The sequence below is a fragment of the Telmatherina bonti genome (genome assembly GCF_933228915.1).
Source record: "Telmatherina bonti genome assembly, chromosome: 18".
In the NCBI taxonomy this organism is placed as follows: domain Eukaryota; kingdom Metazoa; phylum Chordata; class Actinopteri; order Atheriniformes; family Telmatherinidae; genus Telmatherina; species Telmatherina bonti.
This window is the reverse complement of record NC_136616.1, coordinates 12,819,356-12,842,116: the sequence shown is the minus strand read 5'-3', so window position 1 is coordinate 12,842,116 and position 22,761 is coordinate 12,819,356. Positions and strand designations below refer to the sequence as shown.

Sequence of the window (22,761 nt, the reverse complement as noted above, 5' to 3'; positions counted from 1 at the left end):
TTGGTTGGGGGATGGGGTTTTAATACTTATCTTTTTTGTTTAATAAACCGGTTTTTACTATTTTAAGGTTTAGTGTGACTGACTCTGCTCCCCCTGATTTTAAAAAGACCATTGTGGCTCGGAGGATTGTTCCTTTTTTTAAAACTTTTTTTCCTGGTTTAATTTTACTTATTTATTTTATGTTTTAACACGCCCCGGCCACTGACACACATAGCTACAACATGTCGGTGACTGTAAACATGTGGCTACAACATGTCAGTGACTGTAAACACGTAGCTACAACATATCAGTGACTGTAAACACGTAGCTACAACATATCAGTAACTGTAAACATGTGGCTACAACATGTCAGTGACGCTAACCATTTAGCTACAACATGTCAGTGACTGTAAACATGCTACAATGTCAGTGACTGTAAACACGTAGCTACAACATATCAGTAACTGTAAACATGTGGTTACAACATGTCAGTGACACTAACCATTTAGCTACAACATATCAGTAACTGTAAACATGTGGTTACAACATGTCAGTGACGCTAACCATTTAGCTGCAACATGTCAGTTACTGTAAACATGCTACAATGTCAGTGACTGTAAACACGTAGCTATAACATGTCAGTGACTGTAAACACGTAGCTACAACATATCAGTGACTGTAAACATGTGGCTACAACATGTCAGTGACGCTAACCATTTAGCTGCAACATGTCAGTGACTGTAAACATGCTACAATGTCAGTGACTGTAAACATGTGGCTACAACATGTCAGTGATGCTAACCATTTAGCTACATGTCAGTGACTGTAAACATGTGGCTACAACATGTCAGTGACGCTAACCATTTAGCTGCAACATGTCAGTTACTGTAAACATGCTACAATGTCAGTGACTGTAAACATGTGGCTACAACATGTCAGTGACTGTAAACATGTGGCTACAACATGTCAGTGACGCTAACCATTTAGCTGCAACATGTCAGTTACTGTAAACATGCTACAATGTCAGTGACTGTAAACACGTAGCTACAACATATCAGTGACTGTAAACATGTGGCTACAACATGTCAGTGACGCTAACCATTTAGCTGCAACATGTCAGTGACTGTAAACATGCTACAATGTCAGTGACTGTAAACATGTGGCTACAACATGTCAGTGATGCTAACCATTTAGCTACAACATGTCAGTGACTGTAAACATGTGGCTACAACATGTCAGTGACTGTAAACATGTGGCTACAACATGTCAGTGACTGTAAACATGTGGCTACAACATGTCAGTGACGCTAACCATTTAGCTGCAACATTACAGTTACTGTAAACATGCTACAATGTCAGTGACTGTAAACATGTGGCTACAACATGTCAGTGACGCTAACCATTTAGCTGCAACATGTCAGTTACTGTAAACATGCTACAATGTCAGTGACTGTAAACACGTAGCTATAACATGTCAGTGACTGTAAACACGTAGCTACAACATATCAGTGACTGTAAACATGCTACAATATCAGTGACTGTAAACATGCTACAATGTCAGTGACTGTAAACATGCTACAATGTCAGTGACTGTAAACACGTAGCTAGAACATGTCAGTGACTGTAAACATGTGGCTACAACATATCAGTAACTGTAAACATGTGGCTACAACATGTCAATGTTGACAAAAAAAACATAGCTATAACCAATTACTGGTGATCTAGGTGTGTATGTTTGGTCAATGCAACTTTCTGATGTGAAAATCTGTTTTTGACTTGGTTTAAAAGAGAAGAAGACGTGCAAGATAGATGAAGAATTGGCTGTTGTTAGGGAAACTCTGCCTTAGTCCAGTTGTACAGCTTTAAGAATCACAATTTTCCTCTTACCGAGGTAACTTAAGTCCTTTACTTCATCAGTAATGTTATGGCTGATTGTGTGGACCACTTCACCCCCCCACCACACTACACAAAATACACACAGATACACATTTATATGTCTTAAATGAAGACAGAAAAGTGTTTGCACACTGGTATGTAAGGAGAGGTGAAACGTTTCAAGGTAGTTAAAGGGTGACCCCTTGTGCTCACTTGTGGAAAAAAACATTTCCAGCCCTCTTCTGGTGTCCTTACTTGTCCTGAGTTCTGATCTAACTCTTGATCTCTTGTTTCTTTCTGCACACCCCCCACTCATTCATCTCCATTTCCTCTTTGTCTCCACTCTGCTTCCCTCTCTCCAACACAAACACTCCTGCCTCCCACTGTAATCATTTTGTTTCCCTCCATCTACTTACTTTATCTGAACTCTTTCATCTGTGACAGCCCGACCACTGTATTGACTTTGATTAATTAATCTATTTTCTGTTGAGTGTTTTCAGGTGCCGTCCTAATCAGTGGCATGAGTCCCACCTCGGCCCGGTGTGCTCTGCCATCCTTTAAGAGCTCCACTTTTGTGCCTGCCTCCCTTCTTGGTTACCGCCTTAGAGCCGGCTGAACACATCCAAGATCTTGATTGTTCTTGTTAAAATGAGACCGCAATGATTAAAACCAGTTCCCCGTCCAATATAACCCCTTAGCAAGTTAGCTTTCAGTCTTCTTCAGGCGTATTGATGTGCACCATCAGACCAGCAGCATTCCTGCATCATCTCCCCTACAGGTAAAATATGGACATGCGCTCCCATCTGAGGATGCTTTGTGTGTCTTTGTTGTTCGATCAAATCAATCAAAGCTTTTTTTATGAAGCACAATGTATCTAAAGTGCTCTACAGGTTAATGAAATAAATCAACATTAAAAGTTTGAATAAAAAACTGTTAAATAGAAAAAATATGACAAAAAAAGGAGGGAGGTGTTATTAGTGCATCTTATTTTGTGTCTTTCTGGTTGTTTTGTGCCTCTTTTAAAGTCTTTTTGTGTCTTGGTTTTGTCTCTGATTTCTTTACAATTTTGTCTTTTTTCCTTTTATGATGTTAGTCTTGTTGCACTTGTGCTGTTTTACATTCTTTAAATTTAATTTCTATCTCATTCTTGTATTGTTATTTCATGTCTTTTTGCATTCATTTGTGTTTGTGATCATTATAACTCTGTTGCTATTCTACATCTGTTACACTATGATTTTAAAGAAGTTGGGACGCTGCATAAAATGTACAATGAATAAATCCCATCTAGTCATATTTTATTCCTAATCAAACGTAAACAACATATCAGATGTTGAAACTGAGAAATTTTACTATGTAATGGAAATTATGAGACTCTGATGGCAGCAACACATGAATTGCAGGGTGATGTTTACCAGTAGCATCGCGTAGCATCTCTTCTGCTTTTAACATCTGTCTGCAAACACCTGGGAAGACCAATTGCTGGAGTTGCCGTCCGATTCTGGTCTGATGCAGGATTCAAGCTGCTCAACACTCGTTCATTGCTGCAGGATGTTGTTCAGCTTCGTCTGGCTGAAATGAAAGAAGGGGTGTCCTCGAGGATCGCAGTCTTTATTGCAGGTTTTAGATGTTTCACATCAATAAGTCAACATGCTAGGGTTGAATCAGGTGTGTTGCAGCAGGGAAACATCTAAAGCCTGTAGGATTGCCGTGCTTGTCGACCAGATGCTCTAAAACCTCGCTGCACTGATGGAGCCGTCACTGATGTTGAACAACATTTTGTAACGTCTTGTTGCCCCGTTTCAACTTTTTAGAAATATCTTGCTGCCATTATGTTCTGTGAAATGGTAAAATGTTCTGGGAATATGAAAAGGGTTCATGAGATTTTCAAACCATCTCATTCTGTTTTTATTTACATTCTACACAGTGTCTCAGTTTTTTTGGAACCGAGGTTTTAAGTCAAAATTATTTGTTTATTCAGCACCACTCACAAGAAGGGTGTTAAAATCAGCTATGGAAGCCTCCAAGCTCAGCATCGACATCTCAGCGTTCGTAAAAATGAAGCGAGCTGATTTAGTTTCGTGTGTGTGGACGAGGCAAGCAGCTGAAGAGCAGCCAGTTGTTTTGCTCAAACACAGTCAAACATCATCGTGTCTTCACAGAAGCGTAAACTGGCCTAAATGGTTGTTTTGTCTGTTTCTGAGGACGTTACAGAAATGTTTGGCATCACTGTGCGTATCTCTGACTGTAATTACGTGCACATCACTATGTTTGTTTCGAGTCTTATCCAGGTAATATGAGCATACGCAGTCAAGTTCCTTGATTTTTTCCAACTTTGATCCAACAAAGAGACTTTATTGGAACTCTTGTTGTCATTAGAACCACATTCATAACTTTCACAAACCCGCCACTGAAACAACCATTTCCCATCAACCCTGCTGTTTTATTCTGGCCATTTTCAGTCTTTGGACTTTTTCTGCTTGGCCTCAATGTCTCACGCACCAACATGTTTTTAAAGCATCCAGTTCTCAGGAACCTCCACTTGACAGATCCTTGGTATTATAAAATACAGGGACAGACAATATATCTTCAATAATATCTCTTACATAAAACTCTTTTGCTTCTGCAGAGCAGCTGAATGACTCCCAGTCCCGTACTTGTCAGGTGTCAACCTCCATTTATCCTCAGCCATGTTTACATATCTGTCCCAGCAAACACGTGCCTCCCCCGGAGTGTCAGCACGTCAGCACCGGACACTGAGGAGACCCCTCAGGGCATAAATCACAACCGACATGAAGCTAATTTAAAATCCTATTATTATTTATGGTGCTTTCATCATACAAGTGTTTTTGCAGGCACAAAATAAATGTTTATGGGATAAATCAACATTGCACAAGAAAACATGAACAAAAGAAATATACTTTCCCACCAGTCCCCCAATGTCCTTGAGTCTTCTCAAATCGCACCTTTCCAGTCAGTTTACAGAATACATGTTCTAGTAAAAGAGATTAAGTATGACCAGAAAAGAAACAACAAACAGGTTTAAGGGAACGTCTGAGGTTTAGGTTTGGGTATTAAAAACGGTAAGAAATCAGTAAAATCATAAACATCCAGCTGTGAAAGCAAACTGCATGACAGTGATTCCAGAGACAACTCCCCTCTACCCATTTTAGCGTTGTTGTTTTAAGCCTGATTTACTCAAACAGGCAGCTCTTTACTGCTTCGAGCTTTCCTGTCTGAGTTTTAAGATAAAGCTCAGGAGACTTTGGCAAGATCACAAAATTTCAGTTATTTAAAGTTTAGCAGACGGGTGTGAAGGTGGATAATTAACTAGCATAACAGGACTCTACCCTTTTCAGTAAAGTCAATATGGAAGAAAATATGGGTTTTTTTCCAATTTAAATTAAAGATAAACTTTGTGATTTGAAATATAATATAAAAATAAAATACTGAACTGGAGGACGAAAGCTTTGGTTCCACTAAATGCACCAAGATGTTCTGGCTGCAGAAACATCTTCCCCCCAAAAAACTAAAAAAAAGTCATTAAAATAATTCATCAGCACTTGTTCCTCTGTTAAAAAAAAACTTACGAAGTAGCCACGTTTTAAATTCTGATGTATCAGTAAAAAATACGGCAGTCCAGTTGTTTTAAAAGCTCATTTTGGCACACAGTTACACAGCAGTCTGGTTGAGTGGCAGTGATGTAGAGAACTATAACCTCCTGGCACTGAGGGGGGTAGTGTTGCTATTAGAAATAAAAATAAATTTAAAAAAAAACAAAAAACTGGGACTAAAATGGATTTTTATCAGGAAATGTGATGAGTGACCATGTGGTACTGAGTTGAACTTGCTGAATAAATAGTACCCTTACACTGAACTGAACTTTTAGAAGTAATGTCCACTATTTATTTATTTTTTCCTTTTTGGGGGCATTATTAACTTAACCCTGAAGCTAATTAGACTCCTGTACAAGTGGGAAAATGTGTTTCACCCCGACTTGCTTGTTGAGTTTTATGCGCAGACTGAAAACAAGGAAAAGCTGCTAACTTGGCTAAATCTTAAAACAAAAAGATTAAGCAGTTTTACAGTTTCTAAAATAACTCATGACTTGTTTATGTATTTACTTTTTTGTAAATATCTTGCTACTTGAATTAGAACCATTACCACTGCATCAGCATTTTATATTTGACTTGCTAAGTGCTAGCAGAGTAAAATGACAGAAGGCTAGCAGCACAAGCTAGCTTAACAGAGTTAACTAGCTCCTATTTTTGTTGTTTTTACACTTTTCATTTTTATGAGGATGGATAAACATAATTATATGTATGTGTGAGTGAGTTATAGTGGTATATGAAGAAGATGAAGATGAAACAGTGCAAGCTGTTTCCCCCTATTCCAATTTTTTTGCTAAGCTAATTAGCTGCTAGCTTTGTATTTGCTGTATAAATGTGCAAGTGGTGAACTGGCCCTGAGGTGGAAAACTTAACATAAAACACAATATAACCAAAAGCAAAACAGAAAAAACATACACACAGTAACAAAGACAAACACAAAACACGGTTTGACAAAACGGAAGAGAAAGAAAGTTAATCAATACCTCACAACTGGAAATAAAACATTTTACAAAACAAAACATGACATCCGACAAATCACATAATGCTAAATAATCTCAAAAACATATTTGAAAATGTTTTATTTTATCGACATTTTCTAAATTAAAAAAAACAAAGAATCAAAGAAAACTGCACTCCTGAATCCCAACCAGGCGTCTTGGAGGGAACACAACCAAAAAATGATAAAAAAAAAAAAAAAAAACCAATACACTCCATCACACTTGTGCAGCAGTTTCCTTCATTGGGGTGTTTGAGTGTCATGTTTTTCTGATTTATTTCCTCTTTGAAGTACATTGATGTAGTTTCTAACATTCTTTATTTTATGTTATTTATTGCATTTCTGGTTTTGTTTAGTCTTTTTAATTGCTCTTCATTGTATTTTCTGAAATACAGCTTCTCAAAGGTTGTTTTCTTTTTGTGAAATGCGTTTATTCCTTTACATAAAAGATTTACAAATCTTTTTTTATTTGGAAAGCCACCTCAGAACGGTTTACGACCAGTCCTTTATGTGAGAACGAACGATCATATTTCCCAGTGTAACATATTTAGGACGACCGGAAACAAAATGAAGGGCAGCGAAACGGCAGAAAACATCACTTGAGGCTTTAAACAAACCAAATGTTTCTCCGGATTCATTCACCGTCAACATATACAGTAAACTTTGACTCTTCCAGGCCTCCTCAGTTAACTTGTACAACCAGTTCCAGTAATTTTAAAACTTAAGACCACTATACACATACAACACACACACACAGACACACACACACACACACACCGTATACATTATAAACACATTTGTACAAAATGGTCATAAGACAGTAAATCAGTGGAGTGTTGAATTCCACACAGCCTCATACATTACAGTAATAAGAATACAAAGTGAATATGACGCAAGATAATACAGTTTACGTGTTGCTCTATGCGGTGAAAATGACACATTTAGCTTTAGTTAAGAAGGGTGGCTTTAGTGTGGTTAAGAGAAGCACCAACAAACCCTCCTGTGGTTCTCTGAACCAGGAGATTTAAATACAGGAGAAAACAGAGTGATTAACGCAGTCATCACGTAAAACGTCTTTGGCAACATAGCGTGGCGCCGCTTAGACGAGAGTCGGTGTAACCCTACAGAACAGCTGAGTCTGGCACAACGTGAAGTTCTTGTGGTCGTCTGTGATGCTAATAAGACTTTAGTCTTTATTTGTGTTGTTTTAACAAAACTCCTCCACGTGGATCTCTACTTCATTTTGTCAGAAAAGTCATTTAACTCCTCTCAAATCAGTTTTGTTTTCCATTCATGAGTCCGTTCCTTCCCACCTACCTGAACTCCATCTGGGACGTTTGCGTGAATGTCCGTAGAGAACCTCTGAGACATTTTTAAAGTCTCAAGCTTCATCGAGTCATGAAACAGGTTTGTAACTGCTGTATCGAAAGAGTTTTACCAAAACAAAGCGACTCTTGCTGCTTTTGTTTCATGTTTTTAAACAACGGTAAAGGAATGAAGATATTTTCCCAAGAAGTCCAACTTCACCTCGACCAAACTGTGCAAACCAAAGTCTTTCACTGCTTTCATTCTCCTCCTGCGGGAGACTCAGACTGACTCTGATTGAACGCGATGAGTCCAATTTCTCCTTCATATCTTTAGTTTTTTAATCCATGTATTTGTCAGTAATGTCCGTATCCCATTGACATTCCCATGCTCATTCCCAGTCCCAGCCCCAGGCTCTCCCTGAGCCCCCTCAGCTGCTCCTCTCCCAGTCGGATCTTGTCCTCCAGCTGCCTCTGCTCCACCAGCAAGGTGGCCTTCATCTTCACAAAGTGGCTGCAGGAGAAAAATCATGCAAAATTATTTCAGGAATTATGAAAACAAGAAATTTAGGGCTGAAAGTAAAATAATTCTACAGGTTTAGAGAGAATTAACAGCATGATGGACAGAGGAGTTGCACCTGTAGTCTCTGTGCTGGTCTGGAGAGAGGCAGCGGGCCAGCACCCGGCTGACCGCCTGCTCTCTGCGGTCGACGTGGTCCTTCAGGTCCTGAGCCTCCGACAGCTGCCTCCTGAGCTGCCGCTTCTTCTCCAGCAGAGGGAGCTACATGGCAGGAGGACAGGACGTTAAAGCTGGATAGTTAAAAACCTGTCTGTTGATGAATTTTCTAACCTTTCTCACCCTCTCATGGTGCTCAGTCTCGGGGTCCAGTGTATCCAGCGTGGTCTCCACTCTCAGCAGTCTCCCGGACAGCGACAGCAGCAGGCTGACCACCTTGTCCAGATCGCCGATGAACATGCGGAACTTGTCCACCTCATTGGGTTTGCACACCGACACCACCATGCTCTCCACCTTAAGGACGTTAAGGAATTACAATTCAATTCAACTTTATTAATATAGCATCAAATCACGGCAACGCCATCTCAAGACGCTTTACAGACAGAGGGGAACACATAATGAAGCCAATTCATAGTAGCCTATTTAAGGAAACCAACAGATTGAGCTGGAGGCTCCAACAAACCGAGAGGCTCCTTCATGTTTGAGGTTTGGCTGAACTACTTTATTTAGTCCCTGACAAGTAAACTACCAGAATACATAAATAAAAGTACTTATTGGACGACCCATCCATCCATTTTCTTAACTGCTTGTTCCATTGAAGGGTTAAGCTGGAGCCTATCCCAGTAGTCACTGGGCGAGAGGCAGAGTACACCCTGGACTGGTCAACAGTCCAATGGGCAACTTATAGGACCAGTCTACCTAAAGATGCTACTGTGGAACATAATGGACACTGACTCGGCGTCATCTTGATAAAATACTGTAGAAACATGTCCAGATAGCAGCAAACATCCCCCCAAAACTCTGTTTGTCATTCAGTATTCATGACGCCTTCGCAGGTGTGTGAGCTACCCACACCATGTGGAGTAATTCACCCAAAGTCGGCGTCCTGACGTCACTGATGCTGGCGTTTAAACTGCGACGGCGTTCAGTGATCGGGATTCCTACAAAGGACTAAAGTCCTTCTGCAACGAGTTTCTGGATCATATTTGTACGTTTTACTTCACCGCAGGGACACAAACATCACCTCATCTTCACTGAGGAAGGTTTTTTTTGTGTTTGATTCCAGCTTTTCACTCCTTTTTTGTCGAGAGATTTCTCTGGATGCTATAAGTCTCTAACACTTAAAACCGTGGCAGTATTGTCCTTGAAAAACACCTAAAATACAAACTAAGGGTAAATGTAGCTCTTCTCCACAATAATCAGGTAAATCTCTGCGTTACTGCCATCTTTGGACATTTACGTTCCTCAGCAAATGTGTTCCCAGTGTCCAAACTGGTGCTGTTGTCACTAAGCTGGAGCGAAATGAAGTAATAGACTGTGGAAGCGTGAAATGACGATCCTGGCCTGTTGGGGTTAGGGTTGTTTTTTGCTAACATAAAGATGCAACTGTTGAACATGAATGCTTCAGTTCAATGACTGAGAAAGCTTGACGCTGTTTATCGTGCTTCTCTGAGATTTATTCCAAACTGTGGAGCCCTGACCCGTCACTGTGAACTGTCTACTCGAGTGGGTTGGCCTTCTTTGTCCACCAGGAGGTTGGGACACTGGTGGGGCTGCTCGATTATGGCAAAAATCATAATCATGATTATTTAGACTGAAACTGAGATTTCGATTATTTAACACGATTATCCTTTTATCTTTAACAACATGAATTTATTTAACATTAAACCATTAAACAATGTCTTTATGATTCCACAAATTTTAGAAAATAAACAAAAAACATGAAGCTTTGTCTTGACAAAGTGCAAATACTGATGTAAAATAAAAAGATAAATATAAGTAAGGATTAAACAACGCTGCGCGTCGTGGTGTTCTCGACTCCGCGTTGTGCATTATAACCGTCTAATGTACAGTTCCGAGTTGTTTAATCCATTTATACCATGATCCCACACAGGAAACATTTTGTGACAAATTTGTATTTTTTTTTTTAAAACACTTGCTAAATATACTAAATTATATGAACTATTTTACGTTTGCTTCGATGTACGTTTTATGCCAAACAACCACTGTCAGGCTACAGCGCGTTTCTCTCATTTACCCGTTAAAAGATTTGAACTTGCTGATTGATGCGTTGCTATGGTAACGCCCCGCAACGGAGGGATATTACATTGATTTAACTCGCAGAAATATGTATAGGAAAATAATGCAGCCAGTTGTCACTGACAATGGTATAAACTATGTTTAGGTGAACTTCCACAACCTACTGCAGTTATTCTACATTGACCTGCAGCCGGAGCCGACTGAGACTGGCCGCCTGGGAGTGCTTTAGGACGGGAGAGGCTCCCGCTGCTCCTTCCTTACAGTAACTGCAGAACAATATGTGTCTTCAAGTCAGTCGCCAGAACACCAGAAAAGTCTCTAATAACTCCAGTAAAAGTTGCGAGATTTGTCGTTAGTCGCTTTTAACAGAAGTCGCCAGATTTAGCGAGAAAGTCTCCAAGTTGGCAACAGCGTCTGAATGAAAGCAAAGCGGCTGTGGGAGGAGTTTACAGCACAGCGCTGCAACGCCAGAGACGCTCGATTAGCAGCTGAAGACAGCAGGAGAGGAAACTGCAAAGAGAAAAATAATCGCACCCTTTTATTTTTATGATCGTTGAAAACCCAGATCGTAACTGAGATTAAAATCCGATTAATCGCCCGACACTGGTACACTCACATTCATAAGGCCATGCTTGGACTGTTGCCCTTTTATATTTGTGACTTAATCACACAGAGACATGTCGATTCGTTTGGCTTGTGATCAAACAACTGTTTGCCCATACTGAACTGAACTGGGAAAAATGGCTTTGGCCTCTTCTAACTGGAACAAGATGCAAAAGGATTGGAAACTAACAGAACTTATTTCATTAAATGACTTTAAATCCAGATTGAGATGATCTGAAACAGCCTCCTGAACCTGTAACTGCTTTTCTTAATTTGTAAGTAATTGTAATTGTGAGGTTGCTGTAATTGGTGCTTTTAGCTGCGTCTTGGCCAGGACTCCCTGGAAAAAGAGGTTTTTAATCTCAGTGGGACTTTCCTGGTTAAATAAAGTAAATGAAAAAAAAAAACATTTTCCAACATTAATGTTTGCATTAAAAACACTTTCAGTTTTGGTTTATGAACATCAGAGTCTAAACGTTTAGCTACAGATGAAAATAAACACCAGAGTCTCATCAGGTGTTTATAATTCAGCTCTTTTTTCTGTACTTAAAGGGTTAAAAGAGTGCTGTGAGTAAAAATGAGAAACAAGAGGAGACAGTTTGTCCCACCTCCTCTCCCAGCTGTGCGTTGGCTCGGATGTCTTCCTGCAGGCCCCTCTGGGCCTCCCTCAACACTCCCAGCTTCTTGCGGAGGCTCTCCATCAGCTGCTTCTGCACGGCAGGAAAACAGCTGTTTGAACGTCTCGCAGTTAAAACGAGCGAAAATGCTGCCTGCTGTCTGCGTTACCTTGTAGACCAGCTCGTCGTCCTCGTCCCTGTCTCGGCTATCGGCGAAGTCCTTCATCTGGGACAGGAGCTGAGCCTTGGCCGCTGAGGTGCTGTAGTAGGAGGAACAGCTGGAGCTCGCACCAGAGCGCCTGAGAGGGGAAGCACCACGACGGTTTATTCATGTGTGTGAGGAGAAAGGCGAGGTGTGTGTGGACGCTCGGTTACCTGTCCAGGCTGTCGGTGTTGTGCTCCACCGTCTGGAAGGCGCCTCTCCAGCTCTCCGTGCCCGACTCTCCCTCGCTGCTTTGGGGGAAAAGCTCCTCCAGACTCAGCCTCTCTCTGCTGCTCTCTCCGACCTCCAGCTCCTCCTCCAGGGAGCTGCTCTCCGCCATCCTTCCCGACGGCGACGCCTCCGAGTCCGGCAGCGTGTCGATGTCCGTCTCCAGGACGGTGACGGGCAGCGCGAAGCACGGCAGCTCGCTGCTGATCGGTAGGTCCTCGCTCTGGAGCTCCTCCTCTTGGAAGTCGTCGATGTCGGTTTCCATGGGAACATCCAGGTCGGCCTCCAGGCTCTGTGCGGGGCTCGGGCTGAGAGTGGTCTCTGACTCTGTTCCTGGTTCTGGGATTTTCTGCTGGTCTTCCACCTGGAAGCCTCTGTTCATAAGTAGCTGCTGCTGCTCGTAGTCCGTCTGACCCAGGTAGGTCTGGGAAGCGCGAACCCCGTCGACGCCTCCGTTTTCTAAGGCAGGGACAGCTGGAGCATGGCTACGCGGTCTGGGAGACGGACTTGCCTCCCACTCCGCTCCTGGTCTCACGGTGGGCGGTGGTCTGTGAGGACTCACATCTGTCACAGATGAACTGCAAAGACACGAAATTATTCCGTTACATTTAACCAATCAGCCAATCACAACCTATTATTTGTAAAATATCAGCACACTGGTGCTGAGGTGGTTCTGGTCTAATTCAGATCCAAAAAGACCGACTCAAGCTCCAAAACCTGATGCTACTGTAGTCTCAACGCTTTGCTGGGTCTGTCAGTCCACAACCAGTATAACTGGCAACCTGCTTCGTCCAAGAGAGAATAAAAAGTTGGCTTGTCGTCGTCATCCCCGCTTTAAATTTGGTTCAATCATGTGTTAATCCCATAGACTGTATATGAAAAGATGAACGTAGCCTCCGTGACGTCACCCATAGGTTTCTGAAGAGCTGAATTGACACTCGGTGGGCGGTTCCTACCATCGCCATCTTGGCAGGGGCATGCGGGTCGTTCAATACAAATATGTGCAAAGAGATGGAGCTGAGAGGGGGGCTGTGAGCGTCATGGTGGATGATTGACATCGAGCTAACCCGGAGATAACAGGAGCTAAACAGCTAACGGAGGTAACCGGGCTAAAGCTAAGTCACATTGTTAACCAGTTAAAAACCGTGGTTGTTCTACGTTCTTCTGACTTAAAGCGGGAGATCGGGTACCTGTCAATCAAAAGGACACGCCCCTAAATATGATGAATTTTGAGATTAAATTACTTTTAAATGGGCGAGTTAGAAAAAAATCCACTCCCCCCCCAGTTGTCATGAAGGTAAACCTTAAAGCGAAATTTACCGATAAAGAGTTCATAAACAACAAACGCAGAATAATAACATTTGTTGCATGTCAATGGCGCGTCGATCGGATTAATGCCACCTGACCGTTCAGACTGAAGTCGCAGATACATATCGGATTTAGGATCACATATCCAAGCGGCCTGGGTCGCATTTGAAAATATCAGATCTGTGTCGTTCAGACTGTTAAGAAAAGATTGATTCCAGGTCGCATCGGGGCAAAAACATCGGATTTAAGTCACTTCAGCCTGTAGTGTGAACGTAGCCTTAGTTCCAGTCCTCAGGACTTCCTGCCCTGCACATTTTAGAGGAAACCCAGCAATAACACACCTGAATGAAGTAAACGGCTTGTTAACAGGCTGCAAAGACGTTCATTAATCAGAATCAGGTGTTTTAAAGTAGAGTTGCCTTTATGGCCTGCAGGGCAGGGGGTCCCAGAGACCAGAACTGGAGGACTTGACTCCAGAACCAGTGAAATAAATCCTTTCATCTTTTGTTGTCTGAGTTTACACACAGCGCAGCTTCTAAACAGTGTTTTCATGCAGCCAGGTGGCTGTTTATGAATCCCATTAAAACCAGCATTTATAAATCCTGTTTGCAGTCCAGTCAGGTTTGGTTTGGCGAGGAACGGGCGGTTCTGTTTGTGAGCAGAACCAGCAGAACGATTCTATCACCAGTACTGGAACCAGTATGAAATGCATGACTTTGCTTCACTTTGTTCCGCTTCACATCTCCGCTGGACTCACCTGCTCACGGCGACGTCTGCTGGAGACTCGGTTGGAGGTAGAGATGCTACGACTTCCGCCGGGTCGCTGAGGGGCGGAGCCACTGGTCTGAAGGCCTTCCTGGAGAACATGGGACTGGGCGGAGCCACGGTAAAGGAAGTGGACTGAGCGGACACGGTGTGGGACTGGGTTTGGTTGCAGCTGCACCGTGGGCAGCTGTCCGCCACTTCCTGCCTCTCTGGAGGCAGACTGTAGGACCTTTGCCTGGATGCGTCGGGAGGAGGGATGTAGGAGGAGAAACGTTGCTGCGTGGCGTCGAAGGACGCAGGGATGGAGAGAGGAGGAGCAGCAGACGAGGAGAGGAGGGCGTGGTGCGACGCCCGTCGGCGGTGGAACTGCTCCCACTTCGGTGGCGGTGGCCTTGGTGGGGGTGGCGTCTTCTTCCTGGGTTTTCTGCCTGTGCTTGCCATGTCTCCTCCCATGACGCCGCTCGCCACTTCCTCCACCTCGCTCAGGGTCTGGCTGATCGCCGCGGAAATGGACGGCGACCAGCGATGGCTGCTGTCGAAGCGGAGGTCGTTTTCTGACATGGCTCGTCCTCTGAGAGAAAGAGGAGCCGGAGGGGAAGCGAAGGCGTATCCGTTGCGGTCGTCGCCGCTGTGGACCCGTCTGGACTCCCATTGGGGCTGGTGGTGGTTGGACTGGTTTGAGCTCTGTGGGGGTCTGGACTCCCGTCTCCAACTGGAGTAATCTCTGTTATGGAGAAAGTAAACGGGAAAAACATTTCACTTTGAAATAATCTATAAATTTACAAGCCCATCGTAGCATTTTATCAGCAGATCGCGAATGAAATGGCAGCAACGCATCTGTGGAACAGCTGCAACGTGAGGCTGGAAGAGCGTTGGACTACTAGTTAGGTTCCCTGGCAACACGTCGGCAACACCCATCCATCCATTTTCATCACCGCTTAGTCTAATTAAGGGTCTACAGGGAAGCTGAAGTCCATCCCAGTAATTACTGGGCGAGAGGCAGGTACATCCTGGACAGGTCACCAGCCCATTACAGGGTCAGCAACATAAAAGGAGCATTTCAGAGAGACAGATGAGAAGAGGTTCACCAGTCTGAGGATAACTATCTAAAAAGTGTTGAATAATTTCAGCAACAATTCTCAAAATAAACCTGCAAATCCTTTAAAGTTCCCACAATCTGCATTTTGTAACATTATCAAAAAACTCAGAGAATCTGGAGGAATCCCTGTATGCCTGGGACAAGACCAAAGGTCAAGGTTAAATGCTTTCAGGTGATCTCAGATGATTCTCCACTGGAAATCACTGCATGAGTTTAGGAACACACATGTATCCAGATGTGAACAGGATCCAGAAACTCTGACGTCTCCTCGGGACCAAAGCTAAGTTAAAGTGGAACTATTATGTGCATTTCAGGCTAATTTATTTTTATTTCTGAGCCCAGAAGGGCTGGGATTGATGGAGTTATTGTCACACATCGCTTTATTTACTTCAGACCGACCCTCTCCGTAGGCTGTCAGATCAGCCTGCGGGCAAAACGAGTGGATTGAGACTCTTCCGCATTAAGCCCCGCCTCCCGCCACTGCACTACATCGGGAGCGCGCACCGCACCTGCTTTCGCCGTCATTGTAACATCTCATAAACAGAAGGATTAGGCTCATATGAACTCAATAAAAAAAACCAAACTACAATGTCAGCACATAGCATACAGCCCTACATGTTGGAACCTGAATCAGAGCCTGAAAACGAAGTGGAAAACAGCAACGAATGCAGCAGGATGTCTCTCTTTGGTAAACTCACCAGCCATCGTTGGAAATAACTTTATCCCACGTTTTCCACCCGCCTGATGTATTTGTACATGCCCTTGTTAACCAGTAGAAGGTAACCAATCACCGAACCTTATCCCCCGGGACGTCACAAGGATTTCCAAGTAGAAAAAAACTCTCTAAAACGACACGTTTTTCGTCGCCATGGAAACCGAACGGAGAGGGTGCTGGAACTCAAACTCAAACATGCGTTTAGGTGATAAAAAACAGTGCCGTTCACATGTCTGATGAGGATTCAACACTGTAACACTGTAGAAAGCTCAGAAAACTCCAAATACCATAATAGCACTCCTTTAAGACAAACTCTCCAAAAAGCCCAACAACTGGTTTCTTCACTTCCCAGAAGCGACCAGACAGCTGTTAAAAGAGGAGCGGATGCTACGTCATGGTCAACATCCTTCTTTTACAGCTGTGTTCCTGCCATCAAAGTCAAAATCAAAATGACATTTTCCACGTTTCAACATCTGATATGTTGTTTATGTTCTACTAGGACACAAATACGCCTTCATGAGATGAATAAATCTGTTTTTAATTCCAGTTTACAGCTATGTTGTAAAAGATTAGTAGCCACACTGCAAAAACTGAAATCTAAGTAAGATTAAAAATCTTAAATTGAGTACACAAATGCTTATTTTTCTTAAAGGTAAGATAATTCTTAGTTTTTATGCCCCAGAATTCCTCTTGTTTTAAGAGTATTTTTACTTGTTTTGGGAAATCTTGACAAGCCAAATTTTCTTGTTCTGTTGGCAGATAATTTATCTTATTTTAAGCAACATTTAACTAACTTTTGTATATTTTTTTTCTTGTTTTTAAGGCTGAGTTTTTGCTGTGCATAAGGAAGTTTACACTGCTGAAAACAGTCTGTGCTGTTTATCTCTCTTGAAATATTCATGAAAAAGTAACAAATTGAAGCCGACCGCTGACGTATCCTGGAGTTGTCCCTTCATTCTGGCAGGAGCTCAAAAAGTGTTTGGACAAAATATTGTTGTTGATCTCCCACTTACTTTTGTGATACTATATTTGGGTACTTTGAGAATAAAGTTGACAAGATCTGGAGACAATTACCTCTTCAGGATAAAGTTACTGGCAAGCAAAAAAGTGACTGGATATTGATACACAACATTTACAGTTGTGCTCATATGTATTCACACCCTTTCATTAAAGAAAAGGCTGAATTTACAACAGTCACTCAAATAACTGGAGACTTTAAAAAAAAGTACAATAAATAAAAATTTGCAAAAATATAATTTAGCAAAATAAGACACTGTTTTTTCATTTAATTAAGTTGAATAAAGAAAGAAAAAACAAACAAACAAATTGGTCCTGGACAAATTAGAGCACTTTTCTGTTGAACAGTGGGACAAAATACCTGTCAACAGGTGCAGAAGTCTGACTGAGAGGAACAGAAAACACCTGACTGGAGCGGAAACATTAAAGGATTGATCAACTAAATACTAGTTAATGACTGATGTGATATGTAATAAATTATCTTATTTGTTTGCTTTTTAAAAAAATATTTCTATTGAACCAGAATTAGAAAATAATGTAATGATTTTTTATAAAATTTTTATTTATTATTACTTTAGTTAATTTCAGCTTATTTTACAGGCAGCTGTTTGTTTCCTTCTTTAATGAAAGGGGATGAATAAATATGAGCACAACTGTATGTAATGGAAAGGAATCTCTCTGAGATTGGAGGTAGATCAATTTAAAACAATACGGGTAAGTTGCTTAGAGTATGTAACACCAATTAGGACAGATTTTACATGGTTTAAATTTAATACCCTAATTTATAGCTGCAGAGGTTTCATTGTTCAGTCATTTAAAATGTGTCTTTTTTTTTTGTTTGTTTGTTTATTTAAACTTTTTTTCTCTCTTTGTTAAAGAAAATATACTATGGGATTAATGTAAATTAAATTGACACAGGAAAGAGTAGGAAAAGTAACAAATTAAGATAAACTTCTAGTTAGGACTCAAAATCTCCTGAGAAATGCAAATTACAAAGAAAAATTACAGCAATAAAGCCTCAATTACAGCAAATCTTTGTTTCTTTTGCACACCAGGCATACTGAGCCGCTTCTGACTGAGGTTAAATACAAGCGGAAGCCCTTCTGCAAGCCATGCATGTCCCAAAAAGCCCCCTTACATACATCCACATATAACATACAGTCACATGGTGCGCATGGACCACTGCCCCACACACTTTGAGCTCATTACAGTCAAATCCCAGCCAGGCACGACCGAGTGGGATTTCCGCCGGTTGATGCACAATGGGCCAAACCCCACCCGCCGTCTCAGATAATCAGACAGAGATGGTCAGAAAGGCAGAGAAAAAGCAGCTCATAAACGCTCCAGATCTGCCCTGGGGGTGGGCTGCGAAGGGAAGTGGCTCACCTCTCCGTCAGGCTGTAGTTCCTGCTGAGCTTAGCCGTTTCCTGCTGCCGGCCGCGGTACGTCTGCGAACACATATAATGTTTGTTATTAATGCTGAAGGAATGAAGGGAGGCTTTAATCTGCGTGTTGGTCAACACACACGTGTCTGCTGGAGGAAAACGATGCAACCTGCAACCTTCAGTGGTAAAAAAAACACATCTTTATCATAACTCAAATGTTTAAAATCTTTACCTGAGCTGTGAACTGCTTTTCATGCTGTTTGTGCCTTTCTGTTTTCGCAACACTGAGTGAATTCGGTGAATCCTACTCGACGCACAAACACAAGAAAACTGGTATCTATTCAGGTGAAATCCAGCTTGTTGTTTCTTTAAGTTACAGCTTGTATTAGAAATAAAACCCTCTAACTAAAGTCCTAATGTGAGCGGCAATCAGAGACTAGAAAGTATATTTTTTATGTTCACTTGGAAAACATTAGATATACTATAAAAGGGTCAGTTGAGAGGTTTTATAACATTTGGCTGCAATTTATATCTTATTTTGATAGTATGTCAGCAGATATTTTCATATAATTATTATACATTGTGATGTGCATGAATACGCAAAACCTGAAATTCAGATTGTTATGCTGGTTTCTGGATACTTGTCTTTTGTACATGTCTGTATTGTAGTTGATCCGGTATATTTTTTTTTATTTTGTTGTTTATTTTTATGTTTATTTTTGAATGTTTTAAAGGTAAAAACAATAAAGATACTTTGTTTTTGGGAAATGACAAGCAAATCTTTCATTTATTATTCTTATTTTTTGAAGGAAGTTTATTATAATCGCCTGATTTTACGTGGTTTTGTCAGCAGTCAAAGTTTAACACTCAAGTCTGCATCTCACTAATAAAACAATCATATAAAACTGTCCCAAAGACGGATGCCACTTCATCGTGTCTAAGCTGTTTGTACCTTAAAGCACATAAAAACTGAACGGGACAGATTTGTTGGCACAACTAGGAAGCACAGAAAATGCTCAGAGAGAAACCGTCATTCAGGACAAAATGTAACACAAATAATTTAAGGGCCGTTTTAGGCCTGAGAGCAGAACGGCTGCTGTACCATACATCACTCCGCACGCCTCGGATCACTGACTCAACAGCTCTGCAAAATGATTCAACTCAACAAGAGGAACTGCTCCACAAGCTCATTGGGTACGGTTACATGGTGTTGTTTAATTCAGAATTAACTTAATTCTCTTACAAGTTTACATGAAAATAACTCTGAATGAAGGTTTACATGAAACATGTCTTTACTTAACTCCTCTTTAGAGTGGTGGGTTGGGAAGGGTTCTGATTGGACAGAGGGTGCACGTGACGTATGACGTATCCCGGAAATAAACAAAGTTGGCTCCCTGCTTCTCGTCTTTTCAGTCATAACTTGTAAAAACTACATAATAAAACCAGTTTCGCCGCTATTTTTATTATAAATGTGAAGTAGCAGCTCAACACCAGCATACTACTTCACTTTTTGCAGCAACTGAGAAGGAGAAGAAAGATAGACCAGCGAACACGGGAGGCAAAACAACGCGCGTCATCGGGACAGGACGAGGTAACGAGCATGCTCAGAACGACCGGAATGAACTTAGAGCGGAATAAAGGTTTACATGACAGAGGAATTAAATAGTTCGGAAATAAAAGGCGAATAAACCAGACACTTAGATCGGAGTTAAGTTTAATTCTGAATAAAAGTTAGCATTAGGAAATAAGTGTTTACGTGGTCATTTTTCATCAGTTTAAAGCGGAATTAACTTTTATTCGGAATCAAACAGGAATTAAAACTTCCATGTAAACGCACAAACTGTGTTACAATCAGGCAGCAGATCCTGCAGAGAGGAAAGGACGGACATGTTTTCTGACTGTCTCTGATGCAAATCTGAAAATCCACATGATATTGTTCTTGGCACGGTTGGAAGTTAATGGTGCATATTTGGCTGTCAGCAGAGCAGTAATTCCACCAAATGATAAGAGGTGATAAGCTTTATTTAAGAAGCGTCTGAAAGGCTCGGAGACGTTTAAAATGACCGCACACCCCCAAAATGTTCACTTACAACTCATCTTACACACAAAGTTTCACTGTAAAATTATACAAGTATTTGCATGTATAAAGAATAATATAAATAAATTACTTCTGCGTTGCTTTTAATTGCTAATCACACACAAAATGGGCAAATACACGTCTAGAAATATCAATAAATGAATAAATATAAAAAATAAAGTAAAATAAAGAAATTAAGCCAAACCAACACCTAATATAAGTAAAGGTTAAACGCCAGCAGCGTCCAAACCCCTCCCTATGGGAAACAAGAGCTGAAACACAATACCGTTTATGTTTCTGTGTGTTTGGATTGTTATAGCTGAAAATATAAGTCAAAGCCAGCCGTGTTTATCATGTTTAACGTATAAAACCGCAGACGGGTTTGGCTTTGAAGTCTGTAGAGCTGGTAATGATGTCACACCCAAACCGAACAATGTGAAGGTTTTCTAGTTTCTTTATTCAAACAAGAAGTCTAAAATTCAGACTTGTGAAACATTAATAAGTACTGATATTCCTGTTTTAGCTGGGAATAAGATGAGAATAAAGAAAAGTTAAACATAATCAGAAAACACATCAAGTAACAGGTCATAAACATCATTTTCTCTTCGTTGATAATCCCTTATTCCCTGTTACATGAACATTTCGTTGGCACTGTGCGAATGTATGTTTTCACATTCCTTGTATGTGTGTGTTTGCCTCTGTAAAAGCACCCATTCAGCACATCTGTTCCCATTAAAAATACTGGACGCTGTCAGCAGCAGTTTTCAGCACATGAGGTTATCGCTGTGGCATCGGTGCAGCAGCCTTTGATTTGAAAAGGATCCCACTATGCAGGAGTCCAAGGTTCAAGACTCCCCCAAAGCCTCAGAATGGCAAAGTCGCACGAAAACAACAAAACTTTGTCAGCTCGGACCAAATATTTGCTGAACTTAAGATGCATTTGGTCCAAAACAAACGTCAGTCTGCATTACTCGGTGCTGGATGATAAGGGCGCTGAAAGGTTGAAGTTCGGAGGAGTTGTAAAAGTTCAAACGAGGAGCTGCATCATCCTTTTAGGGTCTAGAATCAATTTGTGGCAAAGCAGCAACCCAACGCTGCAATTATCGCTAACGCATCGGAGCACTGCCGTTGCCAAATCTCCATCAATTCCACGAACTATTACAATGATCTGATAAATTTTCAGTGAGAGTTTCGGACTTTGACCACAAGCAGGATGAGAGGTTCGACTTTAAACCAAGCCTTCGACCACAGCACACTTGGACAGAGCAGTAACTCAGCTTCAACATTCAAGTGGTTCCGCGTACTGTAGGTGCTGGTTGATAAAACAGTTGTTTTTCTCTTTTCAGTGGTCGTTTCAGGTCAGCGCAAAACCAAAACCTGATTCCAGTGAGTTGGAAAGTTGAAAGCTTGACATGGTTTCAGAGCGAGGCCATGTTTCTGGGGTCAGCAGGCTTGTAAACAGACTCTGTAATGGATGCAGTTAGAACCACAAACATATTCCTTGAATACATGCTGAACATTGAAATTCTGCTTCAGTTTTCAGTTTTAAAGCAAAGCCACAGGATGAACAGGAGATTTAAACTTGGTCAAGTTGGTGGGTTAAAGATGAGAAGTTCAACAAACCACAAGTTTTTTTTGTCCAAACATTCAGTTATAAATCAGATCCAAAGACAGCAGTAAACCTGCTGAGACCTCATGACCCCTAAACTACTAAGTTTTTCTTATAGGGACTCCTGGTGATTGTCTGCTTTGTTTTCTTACAATCTGTACTAGGGATGGGCGATATGGTCTAAAAAAAAACCTATCCCATTGATTCAAATCAAAATCAAATCAAAGATACTTTATTTTTTCCCGAGGGGAAGTTTCAAGTCTGCTCGTCCAAGGTTCCTGGTGTTTGTCACGATAACGATAAAAATGATGATAAATCAACACCTATTTAGCCTGATTTTTAACAATTAATTTATCACCAAAATAACACTAAAAACTCTATTTCATAGGTCAAATTCCACCTTAAAAAGATATGGGGGTGGATGTGAGTAAATAGTTGGTTGTATAATTTTAGGGATTCACCGATACCGATACCAGTATCTGTTATCAGCTCAATACCAAGCATGTGTACTTGTACTTGGTATTATTAAAAGTGTACCAATACCACAACCGATACCACAGTAGTCAAGTTAACGCAGATGTGTTTGATGACATGCTTC

The 22,761-nt window shown here is 41.3% G+C and overlaps 1 protein-coding gene across 2 annotated transcripts in view; it reads right to left on the bottom strand.

Annotated features, from left to right (window-relative positions):
• Positions 1 to 6,125: 6,125 nt before the first annotated feature.
• shroom4 (shroom family member 4) overlaps positions 6,126 to 22,761 on the bottom strand; it is a 94,891-nt gene continuing 78,255 nt past the window's right edge. For both annotated transcript variants that reach the window (XM_079258046.1, XM_079258047.1), the window contains 8 exons: positions 18,479 to 18,540; positions 14,254 to 14,985; positions 12,134 to 12,766; positions 11,928 to 12,057; positions 11,750 to 11,851; positions 8,622 to 8,792; positions 8,401 to 8,543; positions 6,126 to 8,276 (listed from right to left, as the gene is read on the bottom strand). In XM_079258046.1, coding sequence (XP_079114172.1) covers positions 8,120 to 8,276; positions 8,401 to 8,543; positions 8,622 to 8,792; positions 11,750 to 11,851; positions 11,928 to 12,057; positions 12,134 to 12,766; positions 14,254 to 14,985; positions 18,479 to 18,540 — 2,130 coding nt within the window. In that variant the 3' untranslated portion in view covers positions 6,126 to 8,119. The remainder of the gene's footprint in view (positions 8,277 to 8,400; positions 8,544 to 8,621; positions 8,793 to 11,749; positions 11,852 to 11,927; positions 12,058 to 12,133; positions 12,767 to 14,253; positions 14,986 to 18,478; positions 18,541 to 22,761) is intronic.